The sequence below is a fragment of the Fragaria vesca genome, linkage group LG7 (genome assembly GCF_000184155.1).
Source record: "Fragaria vesca subsp. vesca linkage group LG7, FraVesHawaii_1.0, whole genome shotgun sequence".
NCBI lineage: Eukaryota > Viridiplantae > Streptophyta > Magnoliopsida > Rosales > Rosaceae > Fragaria > Fragaria vesca.
The window spans coordinates 15,250,023-15,271,266 of record NC_020497.1 but is presented as its reverse complement, the minus strand read 5'-3'; the positions used below and the strand labels follow the sequence as shown (position 1 = coordinate 15,271,266).

General features: G+C 39.1%; 4 protein-coding genes and 1 non-coding gene across 5 annotated transcripts; 1 reads left to right on the top strand and 4 right to left on the bottom strand.

The window, feature by feature from the left end:
- The first annotated feature begins 856 nt into the window (after positions 1–856).
- LOC101299044 (tyrosine-specific transport protein 2-like) lies at positions 857–4,176 on the top strand. Its single transcript, XM_004308746.1, has 9 exons — positions 857–910; positions 1,068–1,271; positions 1,537–1,927; positions 2,035–2,172; positions 2,274–2,433; positions 2,590–2,743; positions 2,842–2,982; positions 3,147–3,405; positions 3,918–4,176. The coding sequence occupies exons 1-8, from the start codon at positions 857–859 to the stop codon at positions 3,342–3,344; spliced, it is 1,440 nt and encodes a 479-aa protein (XP_004308794.1). The 3' UTR covers positions 3,345–3,405; positions 3,918–4,176.
- On the bottom strand, positions 3,500–4,302 carry LOC101298757 (V-type proton ATPase subunit G-like). Its single transcript, XM_004308745.1, has 3 exons — positions 4,254–4,302; positions 3,933–4,024; positions 3,500–3,640 (listed from the first exon to the last, which is right to left on the bottom strand). The coding sequence occupies exons 1-3, from the start codon at positions 4,300–4,302 to the stop codon at positions 3,500–3,502; spliced, it is 282 nt and encodes a 93-aa protein (XP_004308793.1).
- A 3,007-nt stretch (positions 4,303–7,309) lies between these two features.
- LOC101298471 lies at positions 7,310–10,920 on the bottom strand. The gene is made up of 5 exons (XM_004308744.1): positions 10,452–10,920; positions 8,378–10,415; positions 7,768–7,894; positions 7,564–7,665; positions 7,310–7,375 (listed from the first exon to the last, which is right to left on the bottom strand). The coding sequence occupies exons 1-5, from the start codon at positions 10,918–10,920 to the stop codon at positions 7,310–7,312; spliced, it is 2,802 nt and encodes a 933-aa protein (XP_004308792.1).
- A 262-nt stretch (positions 10,921–11,182) lies between these two features.
- LOC101298255 (monoglyceride lipase-like) lies at positions 11,183–12,291 on the bottom strand. The gene has a single exon (XM_004307343.1). The coding sequence runs from the start codon at positions 12,289–12,291 to the stop codon at positions 11,305–11,307; it is 987 nt and encodes a 328-aa protein (XP_004307391.1). The 3' UTR covers positions 11,183–11,304.
- A 1,759-nt stretch (positions 12,292–14,050) lies between these two features.
- Positions 14,051–16,287, bottom strand: LOC101297959. Its single transcript, XR_185256.1, has 2 exons — positions 15,850–16,287; positions 14,051–14,245 (listed from the first exon to the last, which is right to left on the bottom strand). It is a non-coding gene; the product is annotated as an uncharacterized LOC101297959 (transcript).
- Positions 16,288–21,244: the final 4,957 nt, after the last annotated feature.

Genomic DNA, 21,244 nt, shown 5'->3' with positions numbered 1-21,244 from the left:
GTTGTCGATAACGGTGATAAGTGGCAAAACAGATGGCATATATATTTCAATGAGTAGTTCCGCCTTTACCCTCTTTGTTGCCTTTTCAATCTTTTAATGGAACAATAGACATGCGATGAGTCTGTATGAGTATTTTGTCTTGTTGGTTTTTGGACATCTATATCATGCAATATATGCAGTGTATTTTGTAAGATCTCCAGTTTGTTTTATTTATATTTTATAGTTGTGCTAAACTTAGCAATTGATAGTTTGCCCTTTTGCTATGGAATAAGTTATACTGTGGTAACCTTTTCGAAAAAAAAAAGTTATATTGTGGTAATTTAGAAAGTTTATAAATTTTTGGGTATGGAATGAGAAAGTGAGTTTTGATAATTTAGCATCATTCGAGAAAATTCGTGTTATAGACGGCTGGAACCAAAATTGGATTGGTGTCACAACATGAAAGTTTAGAAGGGGCAATAAATCAGATATTGTTTAGTTGATTTTCATTTTCCCTAACATAGAAGATTAGATGATGCTCAGTTTCAATAAAGCGTTGGAATCTTTACAAAAATAATATGAGAAGGGAAGTCTATGGTCTTAATTTAACTGATAAATAGTTCATAAATAAACATTCTCCTCTCCACTAGAATCTAGATAAACTAACAAATTCCATGGACCCCTTTTTCTTGGCCACAGACCAATCACTGTTCACTTCCAAGATTCTTGGAAAACCTGAACCTCAGTTTACAGACTCATCTCCTAAACTTCTCTCTGATCTCATTCTTACAGACACCTACAGTATGGATTCAAATTACATGATTTCATCTACCTCCTTACACACAATAAGCCACTCCAATTCAAAGAGAAATCAATCATGGGCAACAGTACTTCATCAAAATTGCCAAAGCAAATGCATAAATTTCAGGATGTATGAAGCATGTAACTCCCATTCTCTCGTTCCTTAATCTGCAGCTCCATCCTTTTATTTTATTTATTATTATTATTATTTTTTATGATATCAAATGCTATGATCATATTTTTTTGCCACTCTCTACAGCTATCATGCTTGTTCCTATAACAAACAGCTGCAGCTGCAGCAAACTTCATTGTTTACTCGAAATGGTTATCCAAAGAAGGCAAAGACAAGTGTCATACGGTTAAGCTTGGATGTAAAGCCCATCAAAGATCCCAATAAGAAAAAAGGAACTATTGCAGGGGCAGTTGCTTTGATAATTGGTACTAGTATAGGCACAGGGATTCTTGCACTCCCAGAAAAAGCTTCTCCAGCAGTAACTGCCTCCCTCTCAGTCTCATCTGGTTTAATTTATTTACCCAATTTTTGTCAATAGGTGATCCATGTGATAATGTTTGTGACATGTGACATTTAATTTGGTGAAAGAATTTGATGGCCATAGTCTGAGAGAATATAAAATGATTTGAAGTTACTTCTGATATGAACAGAACGCCTTTCTTTTTGTTTAGCTTTACATTTGTTGTACTAAGGAGTGTAGAAATACAAGTTGAAGTACTCACAAGCACTTTTTTATGTTGTAGGGATTGATTCCAAGTTCAATATCCATGGTAATATGTTGGGGGTTTCTCCTGATTGAGGCACTTTTACTTATTGAAATCAATGTAAGCATGAGGAGGAAGAAGGGAAAGGAAGACAAAGAGAATGAGTTGGAGGTCATTTCAATTAGGACTATGGCCCAAGAGACTCTAGGAGACTGGGGTGGAATTCTAGCCTCTCTAGTTTACATTTTCTTAGGTTATACTTCCATGGTTGCTTACAGTTCCAAGTCAGGGGAGATCCTTTTTCACCTTATCAATCTCCCAGCTCCAGTTTCTGGCATCTTTTTCACTACAGTTTTCACTCTTCTCATCTCCATTGGTGGGACTCGAGCTACGGATCAAGTTAACCAACTGCTCACTGCTTCAATGATAGGTAACAATATCTGCACCAAACCTGCATTACATGGTTGTAAGAATACTAGTGCATACATATATGTATGGATTTTTTTTTCAAATCTGAAATAAGAATATGATTCACAGGTTTACTAGTAGCAATAGAGGTGCTAGCAGTTATGTTTGGAGGTTGGTCAGGACCAGAAGGAAGTGGAGATTGGGGAAAAGTCCCGCCTACAATACCTGTCATAATATTTTCTTTGGTGTATCATGATCTAGCACCTGGTAAAGGAATATATATTCTTTCTGGCGCATAAATACTTGTTTTTTGTTCAGCAAGCAATATTGAGACCTCCTATGTCATGGCATTTTATCTCCCTTTGCAGTTCTTTGTGCATATTTGGGCAGTGATCTTAAACGCTTAAGGATTTCGGTGGTTCTTGGTAGTCTTGTTCCATTGCTAGGATTACTTGTTTGGGATGCAATTGCTCTTGGCCTATCTGTCCAAGCTGACCAAATGGTTGACCCTGTTGAATTGCTTATGAGGTATTCCAAACCTGTTGAATTTCCTTATAAAACATGATCTTACTTTGAGACAAAATGATTAACTCACTATGGTAAGCACAGCTTAAGTGAAAAGTCTACCCAAATTCATGAGGCTGTGATTAACTGTAGTTAAATACCAACCTGAAACTTGTTCAGGGTGAAATGGAGTGGGGTTTCATATATGGTAGAAGCCTTTTCTCTCCTTGCAGTTGGAACATCACTGATTGGCACTCTTCTTGGCTTCTCTGAGTTTTTCAAAGAACAACTAAATAGCCTGTTGTCGAATTCTCCCCTCACACAAACACTGCAGGTAACTATTTAAAAGCCCCTAATGTGTGGCAGTTGGTAACAGTTTTCCTCAGCATGCATCTAAGGCACTAGCATATTGTTCAACTATGTATGTAACAGAATCCAAACATACCCTTTAATCTAAGGGAATGGTGGGCTGGGAAAAATGTTAGCTTTACATCAGTGGCATTGGTTGTTGTTCCATCTCTTTTTGTGTCGACTACTATTCCTGATGCATTCTCTACTGCCACAGACATTGCTGTAAGTTTTTTTTTTTTTTTTTTTCCGTTGAGAATGGACATTGCAGTATGTACTGACACTAAGCTTGCAAGATAAAACAAATCCAAATGCTTTGCAGGAATAGCTAATAGTATGCAGTTAAATGCTGGTTTTGTACATGACTGAACATATTAATCGTGGATCAGGGAGGGTATTGTATGACAATGCTATATGGAGTTCTTCCACCAGCAATGGCATGGGCAATGCATGATAAAGAAAGAGATGGTGCTTCTGATGGAAAGACTTTATCGAGAACAAGGCCAGTACTGGTTGCTGTAGGACTCCTTGCTTGTGGAATTGTGGGGGAGCAAATCCTTCAAGACATCCACATATTTCATTTCTAGCATGAACTTACAGTAATATGATGACTCTTAGGTGGAAGATTCAGCAAAACCTTCCCAAGAGGTAGAGTACAGAAATAGTGGAATCAACAAATCTACTTCCAATGAGAAAAAAAATAGAAGTAAAACGGTAGAGTACATACAAGCCATGCATGATCTTAGTTGGTCATAGTTGTATATTCCAAAAGCATCTGCACAATGTCATTTGATATTCTTGCAGCATTATTCTTCAAATGATGGATTTTTGCCTTTGTCTCTTGCTCAATTTTCTTCAGATTAGGACCTGAATGTCCACCTCCCTATTTAATATGAACAATGCCAAAACATTTAGATTTTTCTAGAATGCACCAACCTCAGAAACGAAAAATGGCATAGCTGAACAATATACAGATATTAGGAAATTTGATCGAGATGTTAGAATCAGTTGAATAAATCGGCATATAAAACTTCAAATCTCCAAAAATTAAGCTGATTTCCATAAATTACTCTGACTATATGAAATTTATAATTTCTGTTGACTGGTGGTGGTGGTATTATAAGACTAATACATTTTTCTTGATGCTCTTTAAATTTCAGAACTACCGTGCTTACCTCTGCAAGTTTTCTCTGAAATTCCACTTCCATTTGAGCAAAAAGATCAGAATTGTCCTTCTCTGCTTCCTCTTTGGCTTGTTTAAGTTTAGCTGCTATAGTTGGACAAAAAGAACATGTGCTTTTAGATCACTAGGCCAGTAAAACGCCATCCATTGGTGAATGCTAAACTTGGAAGCATCACATGAAAGCCATATTTGTAAAGTTGCGGTAAAATTTCTTGTAGCAGTCAAGATCTGCTGAACTTCTTGCTTGAGACATAGTAGTTGTCGAATTGTGTTATGTTCTTGTTGACTTCCATTCTTCATGTTACAAATGTACCACACTGAATGAAAAGAGCTATTTCTGAAAACATGGTCTTTGCAGTCATGATGTGTAGTTATACTTTATAGCAGTGTTTTAAAAATCCTCTAGGCGGAGGGTCTAGGCGGTCTCTAGGCGGGTTAAGAAATTCCGAATTCAATTTCCTACAATTGAACATGTCGAAGGATATCTGTAACCAAACCATTTAGAGACATTTGAGTTAATCAACTATAGATAGTCACAGGAAGTCCTCTCTTGCTATTAAAACGTTTGGCACAAAAGCTGGTTGTTACCATATATTTCCCCTCGAATATCATTCTTGACCAGACTAGTTGATGGTCTCAAGCTCTAGCAGTTCATAAGTTAAGTAACGAATGCTTAAAGCTAAAAGCTAAGTGTTGCCTCCTACTTAATTTATAAGAAAGAGGGTGCGCATACCATTAGATCATGTAGCCATTGCATACAATTCATAACGACAGAAAGTTGCAGTCCTTACAATCTAGCCGCCGCTCTCACAGATAAAATTGCATCTCAAGCCTCAGTGTAGTTGGAATGCCTAATTAATCCCTTCCTGAAGTTAATCATTTTCTCTTAAATTTCTACTAATGCTACTTATACCATGGTTAAGCGGTGCCGAACTGGTTGTGACCTCATCATAACTGTACCCAATATGTCAGGAGTTCCCTGAACTATTAAACATTTCTTGTTCCAGTGTCCTTGGACTACTATTGTGTGGTCAATTTGGTTTTCCTATTTTGTTGCTGTAAGTTAAGTTGGCCTGGCCTCTATTACAACATTTGATGATGGCTAGGTGGAGTGCATAATTGATAAGTTGTGGTCTAATAAATTTTTAAGAAAAGGGAGGTGACTAGTTGGATTTCTGTTGCAGATTGTTCTAAATGCAAGGAAAGTTAAGTCTGGCTGAAGCTGAAGCAGCTACTTTCGAATCAAAGTAACAGAAAGAAAAGCAACAACCTTTGGATCAAGTTGAAAATCTAACCTCCGAGTCAGATAGACTTCAATCTGAGTTTGAGAAGTGAATGTAGATGGAGTTGTAGTGCAGTAGTACCGAGTACGTGCCTAGAAATGCCAAGGCTATTGCAGATTGGCTTGCTGTGCAAGCTTAACCATATGTAGAATGCGAAAACCAGGTAAAAAAACGTTCTTTCTATCCAGTACTAGTGCCATTTTTCGTGGTTTTGAAATGAAATTTTCAATGAGCTAGCCAAAAAGAAAACAGAATAAATGATCAGTGCCTTTCTCTAATTCCTCATCTAACTCCCTCCCAACTACATCAAAAAGTTTTCGGCTGGTGACACTAACAAGAGCCTCAGATAGTCAAGAAAAACAGTTTCAGATAGCCCTTTAACAATTTGATAGAAACGAAGTTTGTGGATTGTGATTTTTGCATTGCATACTCACAGAATCAAAATGAATGTGGACATTACATTATAGTGACACAGATCTATCTGATTAAAGGAATCTAACCCATTCCGATATATTTCTTTTTATCAAAGAATAAAACTTCATGTACACTTCCAATGCAGTAATACAAATCAGAGGGAAAACACATACCTGAGTAACCGAGATTGTTAACTTCTGAGGATTCAGCATTTCAGCCGCTCAAACAATCAAACAAAATGAAAGGCAATTCAATCTGTTAAACATGTTTACTAGTACTCGCCAAAAAAAAAAAAACATGTTTACTAGTACAATTACCATTTTATCCCTAAATCAGTATTTATTTATTTTTTGTTTGAAACTGTTCATGGAATTCTCTCCTGATGTGTTTTTCATGCTGATACTTGATATGGTGTTTGTGTCCAGAGAAATAATAGTGTAGTAAATGAAATGAATCAAATGATAATCACGACGTAATTTTAGACAGCAGTTGGCTTGCGGCGAAAGCTTTATTAGGGATTAGAGATAATCTACAAGAGGGTGTTACAAATACTTTCTCTAGTATTGGTAATTGTGGTTTAAGACACACTACTTATTGCAAAATCCAAATTTTCTTATAAAAAAAGAGTTACACAAATGAAAAGCCTCCATTCAAACAGTGAAACAAACAAATAATTGAGTTAACAAAATGTAGGTCTCCTGGTCTCCTACCTATCTCAGTTTCCAACTGTATGTTATAGTAAAGATGTACTCAAAGCATGGTTGTCCTAGCTGCAATTCCAAATCTTCCTCTTCTCACATTATCACTTCGTTTCTTGTACACAAAGGCACCAAAACCGAGCAGCCCTGCCCCTATTAGCACTCCGAAAACTATCCCTGCCTTCTGTCCACCACTCAGTCCTTTAGACCCTTTTTTCTTGGGAGGTGGTGGTGGTAGTATTATGACTTGTGGCGGTGGTGGACTACTGGGTGTAACACTTGGTACTGGGACTGGCGGTGTTGAACTTGGAGCTGGTGCTGGGGCTGGGGATGTTGGAGCTGGTGCTGGGACTGGGACTGGTGCTGCTGGAGCTGGTGCTGGGACTGGGACTGGTGCTGCTGGAGCTGGTGCTGGGACTGGCGCTGCTGGAGCTGGTGCTGGGACTGGTGCAGTTAGACCTGGTGCTGGGACTGGCGCTGTTGGACCTGGTGCTGGGACCGGCGCTGTTGGACCTGGTGCTGGTGCTGGTGCTGGTGCTGGTGCTGTGACTGCACTAACTTGGTACAAAGGGTTTACAAAGTTAGTGTGAAGAGCTAGAACTAAAAGAGAATACAAGCCTATATGAATTAGAGTGGCCATGACAGCGTAGAATGATCAAACAATCAATAACTGGATATCTTTAATGGACTTGTTTCATATATATCCTTCACTGAGTTGAAAAAGACAAGAAGTAGATGGCGGAGAAACCTGCTTGAAAACATCAAGGTAACACACATGAACAATCACAGCTGCATTTTTAGTTTTGCTTTTGGATGTTCATCCAAACATAGTATAGTTCACCGTCTTACATTTCAATGTTGCAGAACTGTTTCTTTCTCCTTGTTGGCTTCCTATTTGTCTTCTCCTGCCGTATTTTACATTCTGTTGTTTATTTTGGTAGCTCCTTTCCTTTCTGTTCTGCTTCCACACAAAGTCAATCTTCAGAAGCTTTGAAAACGCCATTAAGTTCCTTCTTCATCAACTCTAAGATGTCCGAGACCTATAGAAAACCTGAGTGAGAATCAAAACTCCAAGGAAATTAATATTTAAGCTACACATCCAAACCAAAACCAATTGACTTGGTGGAGACTTCAAGAAATTATTGCATCCAACGCAGCACATTGACTAAGAAAGAACTATTTGGAAAGAACTAGTAGAATATCGCGAATACTAAGCCACACATCTTACCTCAATATACTGCTGCAGAACTGGTGAATGAGGATACAGTATTGTGTATATTTTCTCAAGAAGACCTAGTAGAACATCAACTTGATCGCCCAGAAGATCCACCTACATAAACCCCATATAAAAGTCAATCAAATCTTAAACTCAATATGATCAATTTGAGAAGCAACTCAAAACCAAGACATTATTATAACTGCTGTTTAGAACCTCAGTTTCAGCCTTCCAGAGATCATGACATCTCCTTCTAAAAGCTTCCTTATAAAGCGATTTCTCTTTTCGTAAGGAAGAAACCAGTACAGCAAGTTTATCTACATGATGCTTCATGCTGTCCATTCTGTCAAAGGGTAGAAGAGCAGTCTGATTAGTATACAAAAATGAACTCCAGTGAACCTCTAGATGCGGACTTTGATTTGAAGATGAGAAATGGGAAGTTAGAACTCTAGCGTTCAAAGTAGACGAAAACAAATTGTAAATTTTAATATATAGACATCTGAAACTACTGAATGCTATTACAAAAGCATCCAAATCCTGGTATCTATCTTGCATTATGAAATGGCATTTCATGTTAACCTGCACTAACGAGACAATAACACTAACATTAGCTAAAAGTTTTCGTATGAGCCTATGAGGCGCAACTAATAATTTCATATCATAATATTAGTTTACAAGACAAGAATCAGAGACTGCAAGAAAATTAAGTACAATCACTGTTCTACAGTGAATTCATAGACTACTGCTGGCACCATCATAAGGTGTTATGCAAGACTACCTACTCTAATCAAAGCTTACTAGCAAGTATTTGTTTACAGAACAATACCTTGAGAAGTTCACATCCAACTTTTCGTTTGTAGTGTGCTGAAAATTCACCAACTCTTCTGAAAGTTGGAGGAAAGGTGTAAACATAGAGTCAGATGGATTTGTCAGCACCTTTTCATATGCTTTTGGCTGGCAATAAGTCAACTTTTCGTAATGTATAGAACCTACTTCCAAAGGCACTTGATTATAATCCTTCTCAGAATCACCAACCATTATGCCGACACTAGAACCCAGCTGACCTGCTTCACATTCCAAACTTACAAAGTCAAGGTCTGCATTGTATCCCTTCATTTCAAAACTTTCACTTTGCTCCATGTTTTCCTCAACTTCTAAACAGCACAAACGAGAACCAATCTTTTCATTCACATTTTCATCTGAACTACTGACCTGTCTATTATTGTGTAAATGGTTTGTGGAAAGAATAGCCTTAGAGAATTTGTCCTGATTCCCAGAATCAGCTTCTTCCTTAAACAGGACAAATGCATCTTTCAAGGCCTCAACAATGACAAATTGATATATTTCTTCCCTAATTATATTCTCCATATGAAAAGCACTCAACTCCGTATACCATTCCTTAATTGTTTCTCTGATTAAAACCATATAGATATCCTCCATAACTAAACTTTCCGCGCTTTGAAGAAAGTTCCTGGCAACAATATCTTGATGTTGAGCCTTATGATAACTCGAAGTGTCAATAATACCTTTGATGGTTTCATGAAAAACTAGCTGGTCTATATCTTCTCTTAGAAGGTATGCAGTTTCATAATCAGCTTTCCATTTAGTCCATTCTTTAGTTGTTTCACGGAAAAGATTCAAACATATATCCTCTCTTATTGCAGCTTCTAAGTTATTATCAGCCCTCAAATTGCGAGACTCTGCTAATGCGAAGTTAATACTTGATCCATAATCCTTGAGTGCCTCACTAAGGACTGTGTAGTGAATAGTGCAGTACAGCTCTTCCCTGGTTTGAGATTCAATGTTGTTACTCTCAGTGTTTTCTTTCCACTGATTCATCACTTCTGTCAATAAAACCTGGCATAGATCCCTCCACAGCAGGTTTTCCAACTCATTATCATATAGCTCAATACATTTTTCTTGTACTAAGCCTTCCAAAATAGTAACATAGATCTCTTTCATCACAAAATTTTTGAAGTTTGATTCGTCTTGTTCTTGCTTCAGCATCCTCCCCTCATTTTGGTGTTCTCCATCTACTCCATAGGGGACTTTATCCATCTTCTCCCATATCTCTGACAAAGTATCAAGTTCCAAGTTCTCAGAAAAAGTTGCATCAGATTTTGGAGACCTCTTCTCCGAAGGAGTTTCTTGCCCATGAACAAACTTATCATAATTAGCAAAACTCTCTTGCAACTTGGCATCCCAATCTCTCAATTTCTCTAGCCTCACCATAACTTCTTGCATCCTTCTTTTCACAAATGTGTCCTCTTCTCTCCTGCTAGACAAATTCGCTTTATGTCGTAGAATTTCCCGCTTCAGAGTATTCAGCTCTTCTGCCTCCGCACTTTTCTTCTGGATAATTGATTCATGATTCTTTATCATCTTAGAAACCAAGCGGCCTTCCTCCTCTTTCTTTTCCTCTTCATCTTGTTCTTGCATAAGTCCTTCACCCTTTGAGGACCGCTGCCTTTCAAGCTTTCCATGATCTGAATCATCTGCTGAACTCTTCTCGTGACTCGTCTTACACTTTGGCACCTCATTTTGAACAGCCAAAGGCTCTAAATCGTGACGCAAGTTCTCAGCCTCATTCATCAAATCAGACCAGTACTCCTTCAAGCCAAAACAAACCCGCTTCTCTTGCTTCTTGCACACATGCTCTTCAACAGTTTCTCGCAAATCCTTCATAAACCCTTCAAGCAAAACAGAAATTGTATCTCTTTCCACAGCCTCTTGCCATTGCTGCTCTACTGGCCTCACCTCAGAACCAAAAATAGCCTTCTGCATTTTCCCAAAAGCAAGATCCAAAGTCTCCTTCAACACCCCTATATCCGAATCCAAATGCTCAATCTTCTTATTGTTCAACCCTTCTAGTACCTCTGCACTTCCTTCCTTACCTTTACACTTGTACTCCGGCTCAAGCTGTTGCCTGATATGCCAAACCTGCTGATCAACCGAATTCTTCAACTCGCAGATCTCACTATCTCTACCATCATCCTCTTCACTCACTCGATTACTAACCATGTACTCCTCTAGAGGATCACTCTTCGACCTCACAGGCTTGTTGAGATTCGCCCTCAGAGAAGCCAACTCCCTGTCCTTGTCCTTGATAGCCATCTCAGACTCCTTGAGACGCAAATGAAGGCGGTCACGAATCTCACTCAAATCCGAAAGCACCTGTTCATCACTGCTCTCAAGAATGTAGCTGGTTTCTTCTCGAACAAACTTTAAACACCCCTCCAACTGCATTGCAGCCAATTCATAGAACCTCGAAATCCCATTTAACCGCTCAAGAACCCCTCCTTTCGTTTTCATTTTCGCATGAGCTTTGTTCATTGCATTGTGCACAATCCACATCATCGTCGAATCCATTTTCACTCTTTCTCTCAGAAAATGAAACTAGAATGAGAAACTCTATAGCTTCCTGATGATCTCTATTTTCTCATCATCCCCCTATTAATGTGGGTGACCTATTCTAAGTTTCTAACATCCAATGTGGAACATTTTTCACTTTAGTTGCAATTTTTTTCTTCTATCTTATAAGATTAATGGGATTTAAACCGTGAACTCTAAGATAGTCAGTCAGTTATTGCAATAATCAACAAATCACAGCTCAAAATCATCATCTTAAATTTGATAGATACATATACTACTCTTGGGAAGCTCATACATAACAGACAATTTCATTTTTATTTAAATCTAACCAGACACGTGGCACGCTGGAGTTGGTCTATGCTTGACTAACAAGGAGACTGACTAGGCACCACCATCAACGGAGGCGCGTGAGGCGCGTTCAGCTCTGGTACGAAGCCAGTCCACCATTTCTCCGAAAACCAACTCCACGTTCTCCGGAGGCTCGCCGATTAGCTGGTGCCACATGCCGGGGTGGATCCTCAGAGTCTTGTCCTTGCTCGACGCGCGCTTGAATAGCTCCTCAACGCACGCGGGGTCGCAGACGACGTCGTCGCCGCCGTGGACGATCAGCAGCGGCACCTCCACCTCCTCAAACTTCCCCTGCAGCTCCTTGCAGACTCTAAGCAGCTCAAGCGCCGTGGCGGCGCGTGGCCTGGCGAGCGGCCTCCTCGGGCTGGCCAGCGCCAGCTTCCGCTTCCACTCCTCCTTGAACGAAACCTCCGGCAGCGACCCGCGCGTGGGGACGACGCGCCACGTCGGGATGACGGCGGCGACGAGGAAGAGGAGGTGCTCGAGCGGCCACGGCGGCTTGAACTTGGCGCTGATCCCGCACATGGCGCCGTTGAGGATGAGTCCGTCCCAGGGCCGCCCCACGCGGCGGAGCGTGACGAGAATCGCGATTGCGCCGCCGAGGGACTCGGCGTACAGAAAGGAAGGAAGCGACGGCGAGTGGCGGGCACGGAAGGACTCGAAGAAGGAAATGCAGTCGTCGACGACGGGGTTGATGTCGGGGATGTGGGCGACGAGGCCGTCGGAGAAGCCGTGGCCCTGGTGGTCGATGGCGCAGACGGCGAAGCCGGCCTTGGCGAAGTTGACGGCGGTGAGCTGGACGAACCAGCTGGTCTCGCCGGTGAAGCCGTGGACGATGGCGAGGACGCCAAGGACCTCCGCCGGGGGGAGCGGGGTCCACCACTGGGTGAAGAGCTTGAGTCCTCTGGGGTTGGTGACGTATTCGGAGCCGTGAGAGACGGAGTGGCGGGAGTAGAATTCTTCGGCGGTTAAGTCGCCGAAGGGGCTCTTCTCGTTCGCCTCCGAAATCGGGTGCGGCATTTTCGGCCTGGAAGCGAAGAAAGAGAGTGAAATTAAGAGTGAGAATGAGAAAGAGAGAGGAGGGTTGGGAAGTAGTAGGAGTAGAGTTACTTATTGGTGATGATGACTGATGAGGTTGGTTTTGGGTAGTTGGAGTTGGATGAGAAGTACAGTATCAGTTGCGGTTGTCCATAATGGCGGGGGGTCATATGCATTGGAATTTTGGACCATATACAACACAACGGTAAAGACTAGAGAGTCTCAAACTCATCCCGCTAATCTACCACGTAACGTGCGACGTGGTAGATTAGCGGTTTTCTTCGAGCTGAGCTGAGTTTCTGACGAGGAAACTCTGAGTAGTCTAGGTATGAAGCTAACATGCCACAGTCGAGGTACCCGTCGGAATATTATTCATAGTATTGTATCCATCAAATCATCAATGTAAGATGATGTCATGAAAGGAATTGTGTGCATATGATGTTTGTATAGTTTAAACTACAGAATTTGGAGTTCTTTTTTTGTTTTTTTTTGATTGAAAAACAACAGAAAGAAAACTACAAAGCAAAACCCCTGGTACAGAATTGGAGATTACTCTGTATTACCGTGTACATATATAATGAATGAAAGAAGATCCTAATGATAACATACCAGTATAGGTTTTACTAACTGAAGCAACAACTAGTATTCAGTCTAAGAATTTTTCTCAGTTCTCTTCGTGATCTCCAAACGCGGACACAAGAACACACGTATCAGATGAACCCGATTTCGTAAACCAAAAAAAAGTTAATGAAACATGAAATAGGCAAGGGAACTCAATCAACTCATTAGTCTATGATACGAAAGACACCTGCTGGGAAAAAATAATGGATATAATAGGCAAGAATTGAGTGAGTTTATGATCCAAGGTGGTGTCAGAAAGATAGAAGGTAATTGATCCATGACAAGAATACTAACAGAAGCAAGCATATGATCCTCTTTACTACCTTCACAACTACCCCCACATATGCCATTTACTACCTTCTATGTCTAACACCACATGCTATACATTTCGGTAAATAGTTCATAATGAGTTCCATCTGCACAGTAGGTTAGCATACGAAAATTCAAGTCTAAGACTTCTGATTCTCTGCTCATTTGCAGACAATCACACAGGAGCAGTAATGAGTTTTGTGAGAATAGAAAAAGAAACAGCTTTGTCAACATCAGAATGTCCACCAATTTTGGACTACATCACTCTAAGACACATATCCATAGAGGAAACCAATCTACTATATCCTATTATCCTTTCAGTCATGCATCGTCACCATTTTAGCTGAACAAGACTTCTTGGACTGTAAACTAATTGAACAATAAAGTGTAAACTGGTAAACATAACTTCTTGGCCTGTTTAGCATGCAAATCATTTGATTGAAGGAAGAAATGAAGGCTAACTTCAAACTTCTTTTCAAGTTGAAGGAAGAAGATGGACAATTTCGAGAAGGAGACTTATCCTGTAACTACTCAACCTACTTCCCTGAACTTGAACAAAAGAAACTTAGCTTGCATTTCCTCTAATACATGAGTGCACATATCCAACTCAATCCTTGTGTCACTATCCACAAATATCACGTAACACAATGCGGTAGATTAGCGGGTTGTCTATGAGCTGAGCTTGCGATGAGGAAATTGTGAGGTCTAGGTTTGAGGCTAAGGAGTACAGGTGACATGCCACAGTCGAGGTATTCGTCGGATTATTATTCAAAGCATGTAGTATCCATCATTGATATAAGATAATGTCATGAAAGGAATTGTATGCATATGATATTTGTGTAGTTTAAACTATAGAATTGGAGATGAGTCTGTATTTCTGTGTACATATACAATGAATGAAAGAAGATCCTAATGATAACATACCAGTACAGTTTTACTAACTGAAGCAACAACTAATATTCAGTCTCTAAGGATTTTTCTCAGTTCTCTTCATGATCTCCAAACGCTGAAACAAAAGAACACATGTATCAGATGAACCAGATTTTATAACCCAAGTGATCATAAAGTTAATGAAACATGAAATAGGGGAACTCATTAGTCTATGATTTGAAAGACACCTGCTGGGAATAAATAATGGACATGAAATAGGCAAGAATTGAGAGGGAATTTATGATGGAAAGTGGTGTCAGAAAGATAGAAGGTAAGTGATCCATGACAAGTATACCCGGAGAAGCAAACATATGAATGATGATCCTCTTTATCACCACAGTCAACCTTCACAACTACCCCACATATGCCAATTACTACCTTCTATTACTAACACTACATCCTATACATTTAGGTAAAAAGTTCATAATGAATTCAATCTGCACGATAGACTAGCATATGTAAATTCAAGTCAAAGACTTCTCAGTTTCTGCACATTTGCAGACATCACCACACAGGAGTAGTAATGAGTTTTATGAGAACAGAAAGAAACAGCTTTGCCAACATCAGAATGTCCACCAATTTAAAAAAATAATGTCCACCAATTTTGGGACTATCCTAGATAGAGGAAAACAATCTACTATCATTTCGGTCATGCCTCAATGCCCTCATCACCATTTTAGTTTAGAAGACTTCTTGGACTGTAAACTAGTTGATCAATAAACTGTAAACTGGTAAACAAAACTTCTAGACCTTTTAAACATGCACATTTTTTTATTGAAGGAACACAAAGAGACTAACTTCGAACTTCTGTGCAAGTTGAAGGAAGAAGATGGAAAATTTCGAGAAGGAAATTATCCTTTCCGATACACCACAAAATGGTAGAACATGAACTCCTTATAACTACTCCATCTTCTTCCCTGAACTTGAAAAAAAGAAACTTAGCTTGCAACCCCTCCTTTAATACATAAGTGCACATATCCAATTCAATCCTTGTTTTTGGGTCACTACCCACAACCCATGCTACACTCCTAATTTCCTAGATGAAGCTTACACCCGGATCTAGTCTAATTGGTATTGACATGTCACCTCCTCAGTTGTGACCTTAACGACCAGGGTTACCAGGCTCTCCAGTCTCCACATCTTTTTCTTTTTTTTTCCTTTTTCAAAAAACTGAACAAAACCATCTAACCAGACTATCCTAAATACTTTAGGCAAACAATCTAACCAGAAAATCCTAAACATTGAGGCAAAGAAACCAATACCAACTTTTTAAAGTCTTGGAGGCTCACAAGACTCCAACCTATCAATTCATAGAACTGAAGATCTAGCCTCATAGCTATTAGCTATCAAATATTAACAATCATAACCTTCTGCTTAAGCTAAACAAGATAACAAGTAAAGATCTGACACCTATTTCATTTTACAGTATGTAATTGACAATGGCTTAGCATAAAGAAAGATACTTTCTCACGGAAAATATCTGAATACACATTAAAGCCCCATACTTTAACAAAATTCTTCTACTCAAGTTAACACAGACTTGATCTTCAAAATTTAGTTAACCCCCCTCCACAAACTGACGGCAGACAATTCGAATCCCATATCATAAATTTCAATTCCAATACAAATAGTGTAACAAAAGCAAGTGAAAGTAAACGAGATCAAGGTAAAGTCAGATACCTCCACAGCAGAGACAAAAGGACAGAAGCATCTGTGTAGGATGAGCCTTTGAGTAGGGTATTTCTGCCACATTTTCATTGCCTGAAGCACCTTTCTGGGTATCCAACAGTTTTTTATTGGCTGAACTTGACCAGGCTTTTTGGCTGTTCATTCTGTGAAGGTTCCATTCCATCTTTCTCAAGTATTCAAGCTTGAAGGAGTCTCTGATTATCGTTGAGGGCCATAGATGCATCTTTTTTCTTCTCTTCTGATTTTTAAAGGTGAGCTTCAAGTACTAGAAACAGGACCAAACGGAGGATCCTAGCAACTCTTCTGTTGGGTTTTCTAAGTTTCAACTCTGAAACGAGAGAGATACTTTTTTTGACGTTGGAACTTGGAAGGAGGAGTCTTTATGGGGATTGGCAACTCTGAACGACATCGTCTGTTCTTTTCTCATTATCTTTTTCTATGCTTTGACTATGAAGGTTCGAAAGTTCATTCATATATGAAAATCACATGAATGGTTGAATTGCTCTGCCAAGAGGTTTAATGTATCGGTTTAGTATATGTGATTTGGTTAATCTTTCTTAGTTAAATAGTTGATCCATGGTGCTATTGTTACAAAAAAGGGTTAAGTCGTTAGACAGGAATGTTTGATTTTCATCATCTTCCAAAAAAACGAGACATTTACAAATAGGTTACGTGGTGTTAGAATGTTAGCTAGGTACATGTCATATTTCATGATTTAGGAGCTGATTGAAGAGTAACCGAGATAATAATACAAATTGGTAAAGTTAGTGACTAAACTTCCACATCGAAAACATGATGTATAAGTTTAGAACAAGTTACATACACTATCGCTGAAACGTTGGCATAGTGATTGTTGTGAACGAGACATTTTCCGGTGAGGTGCGACACTCTTCTTCGTGCACTAACCTCCGGTGGAGTCATGCTAGAAAGGTGGGTAGCAAACCTCAATTGCCATTGTGCAAGAGGAAGAACAGACCCGCAAGCCTCACGAATCAAGACCTCTGCGTGCACACACTTTTTATACCAAGCCACTTTCCAAATTTGTTGTTAACACATTATCTAAAACTAAAAGAATGTTTTCTAATCGAAAAAAACTAAAAGAATGTTTGCAGAAACTTTGTGTATGATATGAGATGACAGAGATGTGTTTGCAATTCCACATTCCTTGATTACAATTTCTTTTTCTCATTAAACCCTACAAATTAAATCTTCAAGTTGGTGAATGGTTAGGCCTACCTAACTGTGGTTTGGTTAATTAGGTGTAGTTTCATTGCTTAGATTCTAGATGCTTAGAGGGAGGGATTGATCTAACATTCAAAGCTCAAAACTAGAACCAAACTGAAAAGATTGAGGGGGCCGGGTGAAGTAAAAACTCATTACATTCTGAAAAATACAAAGGACGGTTTCTGTAACCATCATAGAGGGGATTTAAGGATTTAACTCTATATATATGTCTAACAGTGACTGAACCTGGGTACAAAGATACATAGAAAAAGTAGTCAGCATACTATTGCCTCGTATATTAGGAGAGGGAATATGTGATCATCAATGTTGTAACAATACCATGGCCTGAATAAGGTATGCAGCAAGCTCCACCGCCCTGACGAAACATTGATGAACTGAAAAGGGTCATTTCGTCAGGACTGCGCATTACTTACAGAAAGGGTAAGACTCCAAGGGTGTATAAACCAGGATTCTGATCATGCCCCAAGTAGTGGAATGTTGGCGAGTAGTACTGAGGGGTGAAGAGAAATCGAAACTGAGAAAGAATGAAGCAGATAAGGGTGGTGATGGGTGCCATGAAGATTTTGATCCCTACAGAAGTGCTGAAGTAGTTGAACTTTTGATCTTAATGTTAATAGAAGTGTGCTTTATAAGGCTTAGTGGTTGCTTGACTTTGAAGTCTGGCTTTAGTACTTAGCGTGCAATGGGCAACAATGAATAAAAGCGTGTACACCATGTATTGGTTTAACCAATGGGTTAATGCCAAATTATGCCATCCTTAATTGGTTACCTCAGAGATTAATGATATTCTTACTATAGCTGATGGGAATTGCTATATATAAGTCTCTTACCAATAGTTAGCACTTCTGGTATCTACTTTTTCTGTTCTTCTTTACTCTGGTAAGAAGCTATGCTAATCAGCCAAATTGAGTGTAACAACTTTTGGCCCTTTGAGGTAGAGCTCTTGGATTCTAGCTAGTCTCTCAAGATTCCTTCCTGTACTTTTGAAAAGGAAAGAAAGCATCCACAATTTCACATCAAGTCTAGCACTCTACCAAGACTACTCTCTTTTATTGACAAGTTTTAGACCATATTGTTTTAAGCTCACCTTACGCATAACCACTTATTACTTGAGTTTTTCGGCCATTGATGAATTTTCTCATCAGTGATACACAGGAAAAGCCTAGGAAGTGAGAAACCTCACCTCTCAGATGATGAAAGCAGTATGGGAATTTCTAACATCCAATGCCAGAAGGAAAAACAAAGTAATTATTTAACCCTCAACTACATCAGATTGAAAGTCTAATGAAGAGGATGAGTCGACTGGATCTGATTTGTGTTGCTCCTTACAGAACCTACAGCTTAAATGTGAGGTAAATGCTCTCTATCACTATAATTAGATGTTCTCCCCATATTTGTTTTCATCACTCTTTTGTGATCCTAACATGCTCATACTAAAACACAATCATGGTTATGATGATGTATTGTTAGGCCTACCTAAAGATAAGCTCCTTGCTTTTCCTCAAGGTATGGATAGAGTTGCCTCTGAGCTCAAAGCTGTCATCATAAGAATCAATCCATAAATAAAAAAATAAAAAAACACTATATACAAACACTAGAAACTGTTCAGAAATATAAACATCAGTTCCTTATGTTTGGTTTCTGTAAACCTCAGATGGGATCTAACTCATAAATACTGTTCAAAATACAATGAAAATTAAAATATTTTTGATACAAATACAAGGGAAAAATGTATGAACATATTGTTTCAAGTACAAGGCCACCTAAAGCTAGCTCCTCCTCCATGTCAAACCTGCAGTAATGGAACAATTCCATGAGCATATATGTAATCAACCTTGGTCTATGTCTTAAGAAGACCATACATTATTTAGGCAGATCAGGATAATGAGAGAGGGGTTAATGGAAGATATGCAGGCTGTAGAGAAATAGCTGGATTTCGATGACCAGGACCCGGGACCTGGATTGCGGCTTCTTCCGCAGCGCTCATGAAAAACTTGTAAACAGAGGTAACGAACCTCACAAGGGTAGTCATGGGTGTCATGTTTGCCTGTTTCAAAGGACTTCTTCAGTACTTTTTGAGAGAGTTGATATAATTTGCAGTAGTACTTGTTATCACAATCCTAGAGTAGTGCAGTAGTGCTTTTATAGAACACAAACCCTTAACCTAATAGGACTAGTGAAATAATAAAAGATAAAGTATACATAAATCCTAATATAACAAGAACAACTGAGCAAGCAGTCTGATTAACTAAACAGTTTCGAAAAAACGAGAAGCAAGCTGCATGCACCAAAGTCGAATTGGGAATTTCCTTCTTTGCCTGTATCAATTTGCTATGTTGTTTCATCACTTCATTTGATCACAGATACTTGTATGGTACTCAATGCCTCCTAAAACATTCAAATACCCTTTCGGAGATATGCTCCTAATGTGGATTGAGGCCGGTATAATCAAATGCATGCTTGCTGATGATTGAGGATGGTGATGAAGGATGAACTTGGAGTAAGAAATGGACAAATGGTGTACAATTGACATTGATGTGGCATTGCAGCAATGACTTGATCTATCAGTCCAATACATGCATGTAGTCCTCAGATTCCCATAGTGAAAAGATGGTGATGAGGCATGACCATACATGAGTTGTAGTACTCAGTCACTATGCAAGCTTTCTTTGTTGTTTCTCAAGCTTGAAACTCTCCTCCCCTATTATCCTTTGATAAAAAGAAACATGACAATAGTTTCTAACAACCTCACTATGAGGATGTAAACTTTACCAGTGCTCAAAAACAAATGACAAGTGCATATTACAATTATTATGAAAACAGAGATCTTGATTATTTGAGCTGCTCCAATAGTGATCAAATTAGCATCAACAGGAAATGGTGGAGTGCCAAATACTACATAAGGCTTGCGAGATGAGGGTATACAAAACCAGAAACCAAGGGAGAAGGGCGAAGGGGGATTCCATATCTGAGATTGTGGAATGTAGGACGAGGCCAAGACGGGGTCAACAGAAAACGAATTTGGGTAAGGAAGAATAAGATAACAGTGGTAATGGGTGCCATGCATATATTTGATATCTCTAGCTCCTCTTTGGTTGTTGCCGAGGACAATCCGGAGTAAACTAGATATCTCTGAAGCTAGAACTTCTAAAGAATCGCACACCAAACCATTACAACATTGCTTAGCTTATACATTCAAATACAAGCAGGTCTACTAATTAATGTACATGAAAACTATGAGGTGTGGAAAGATTGAATGTGAGAGATAACGAGGGGGACTGCTTACTGATATAACATGTTAACAATGAATATGGTCAAGATTAATTGATATAACATGGTTCTATAACATGTTTACCATTACACCTCAAGAACTATATATGATCGTTTGGCCTAGCTAACTACAAGGTGGCTAGGCTACTGCCTCTTTGCTCTTTGATATCATTGTGCTTAAAGGGACACAGTAGTTGCACCTAAACTCAAGACTAATAACTGAGAACACAAAAGTCTTTAAGAAAATTAAGTGATTTCCGTAGTTGTCATAAAAAGAGTGTAACTTTAGCCCGATCATTATAAGACATGTCACATGTAAAGGGACTGAAAATACTGATATGCATATAACAGTTTGTTAAAAGTAATTTTCTGATCCATTCAAGCAAGAGAGGGTAGTAGCTATTCCGTCCACAATCTTGTATAGAATGTAATAACTAGCTAGTTAGTGTTAGACAAACTTATACAAGCAGGAGAGGGTAATCTAATCATTTATTGCTTGAATCAGAAATCCACCTGCAGATATAAGCATAATCTTTCCAGATAGTGAAGATTTCATGACTTGAAGATGAGATAGCAGCATATTACAGAAGGTTTAGTACAAGACCCCAAGGGTGTACATAGAAGTAGTACCCAAGGGCGGTATTCGGATGATGGCATCTGAACCGAAGTTGTGGAATGTAGATCTGTACAATTGGGGTGCCAAGAGAAAATGAATCTCAGAAAAAATGAAGCGGAGAATGGTAGTAATGGGTGCCATGTACATATATGTAAATCACCCTTTTAGCTATTCTAAGTACTAAACTACCAATGTGTGTGTGTGTGTGTGTGAGAGAGAGAGAGAGAGAGAGAGAGAGAGAGAGAGAGAGTATTG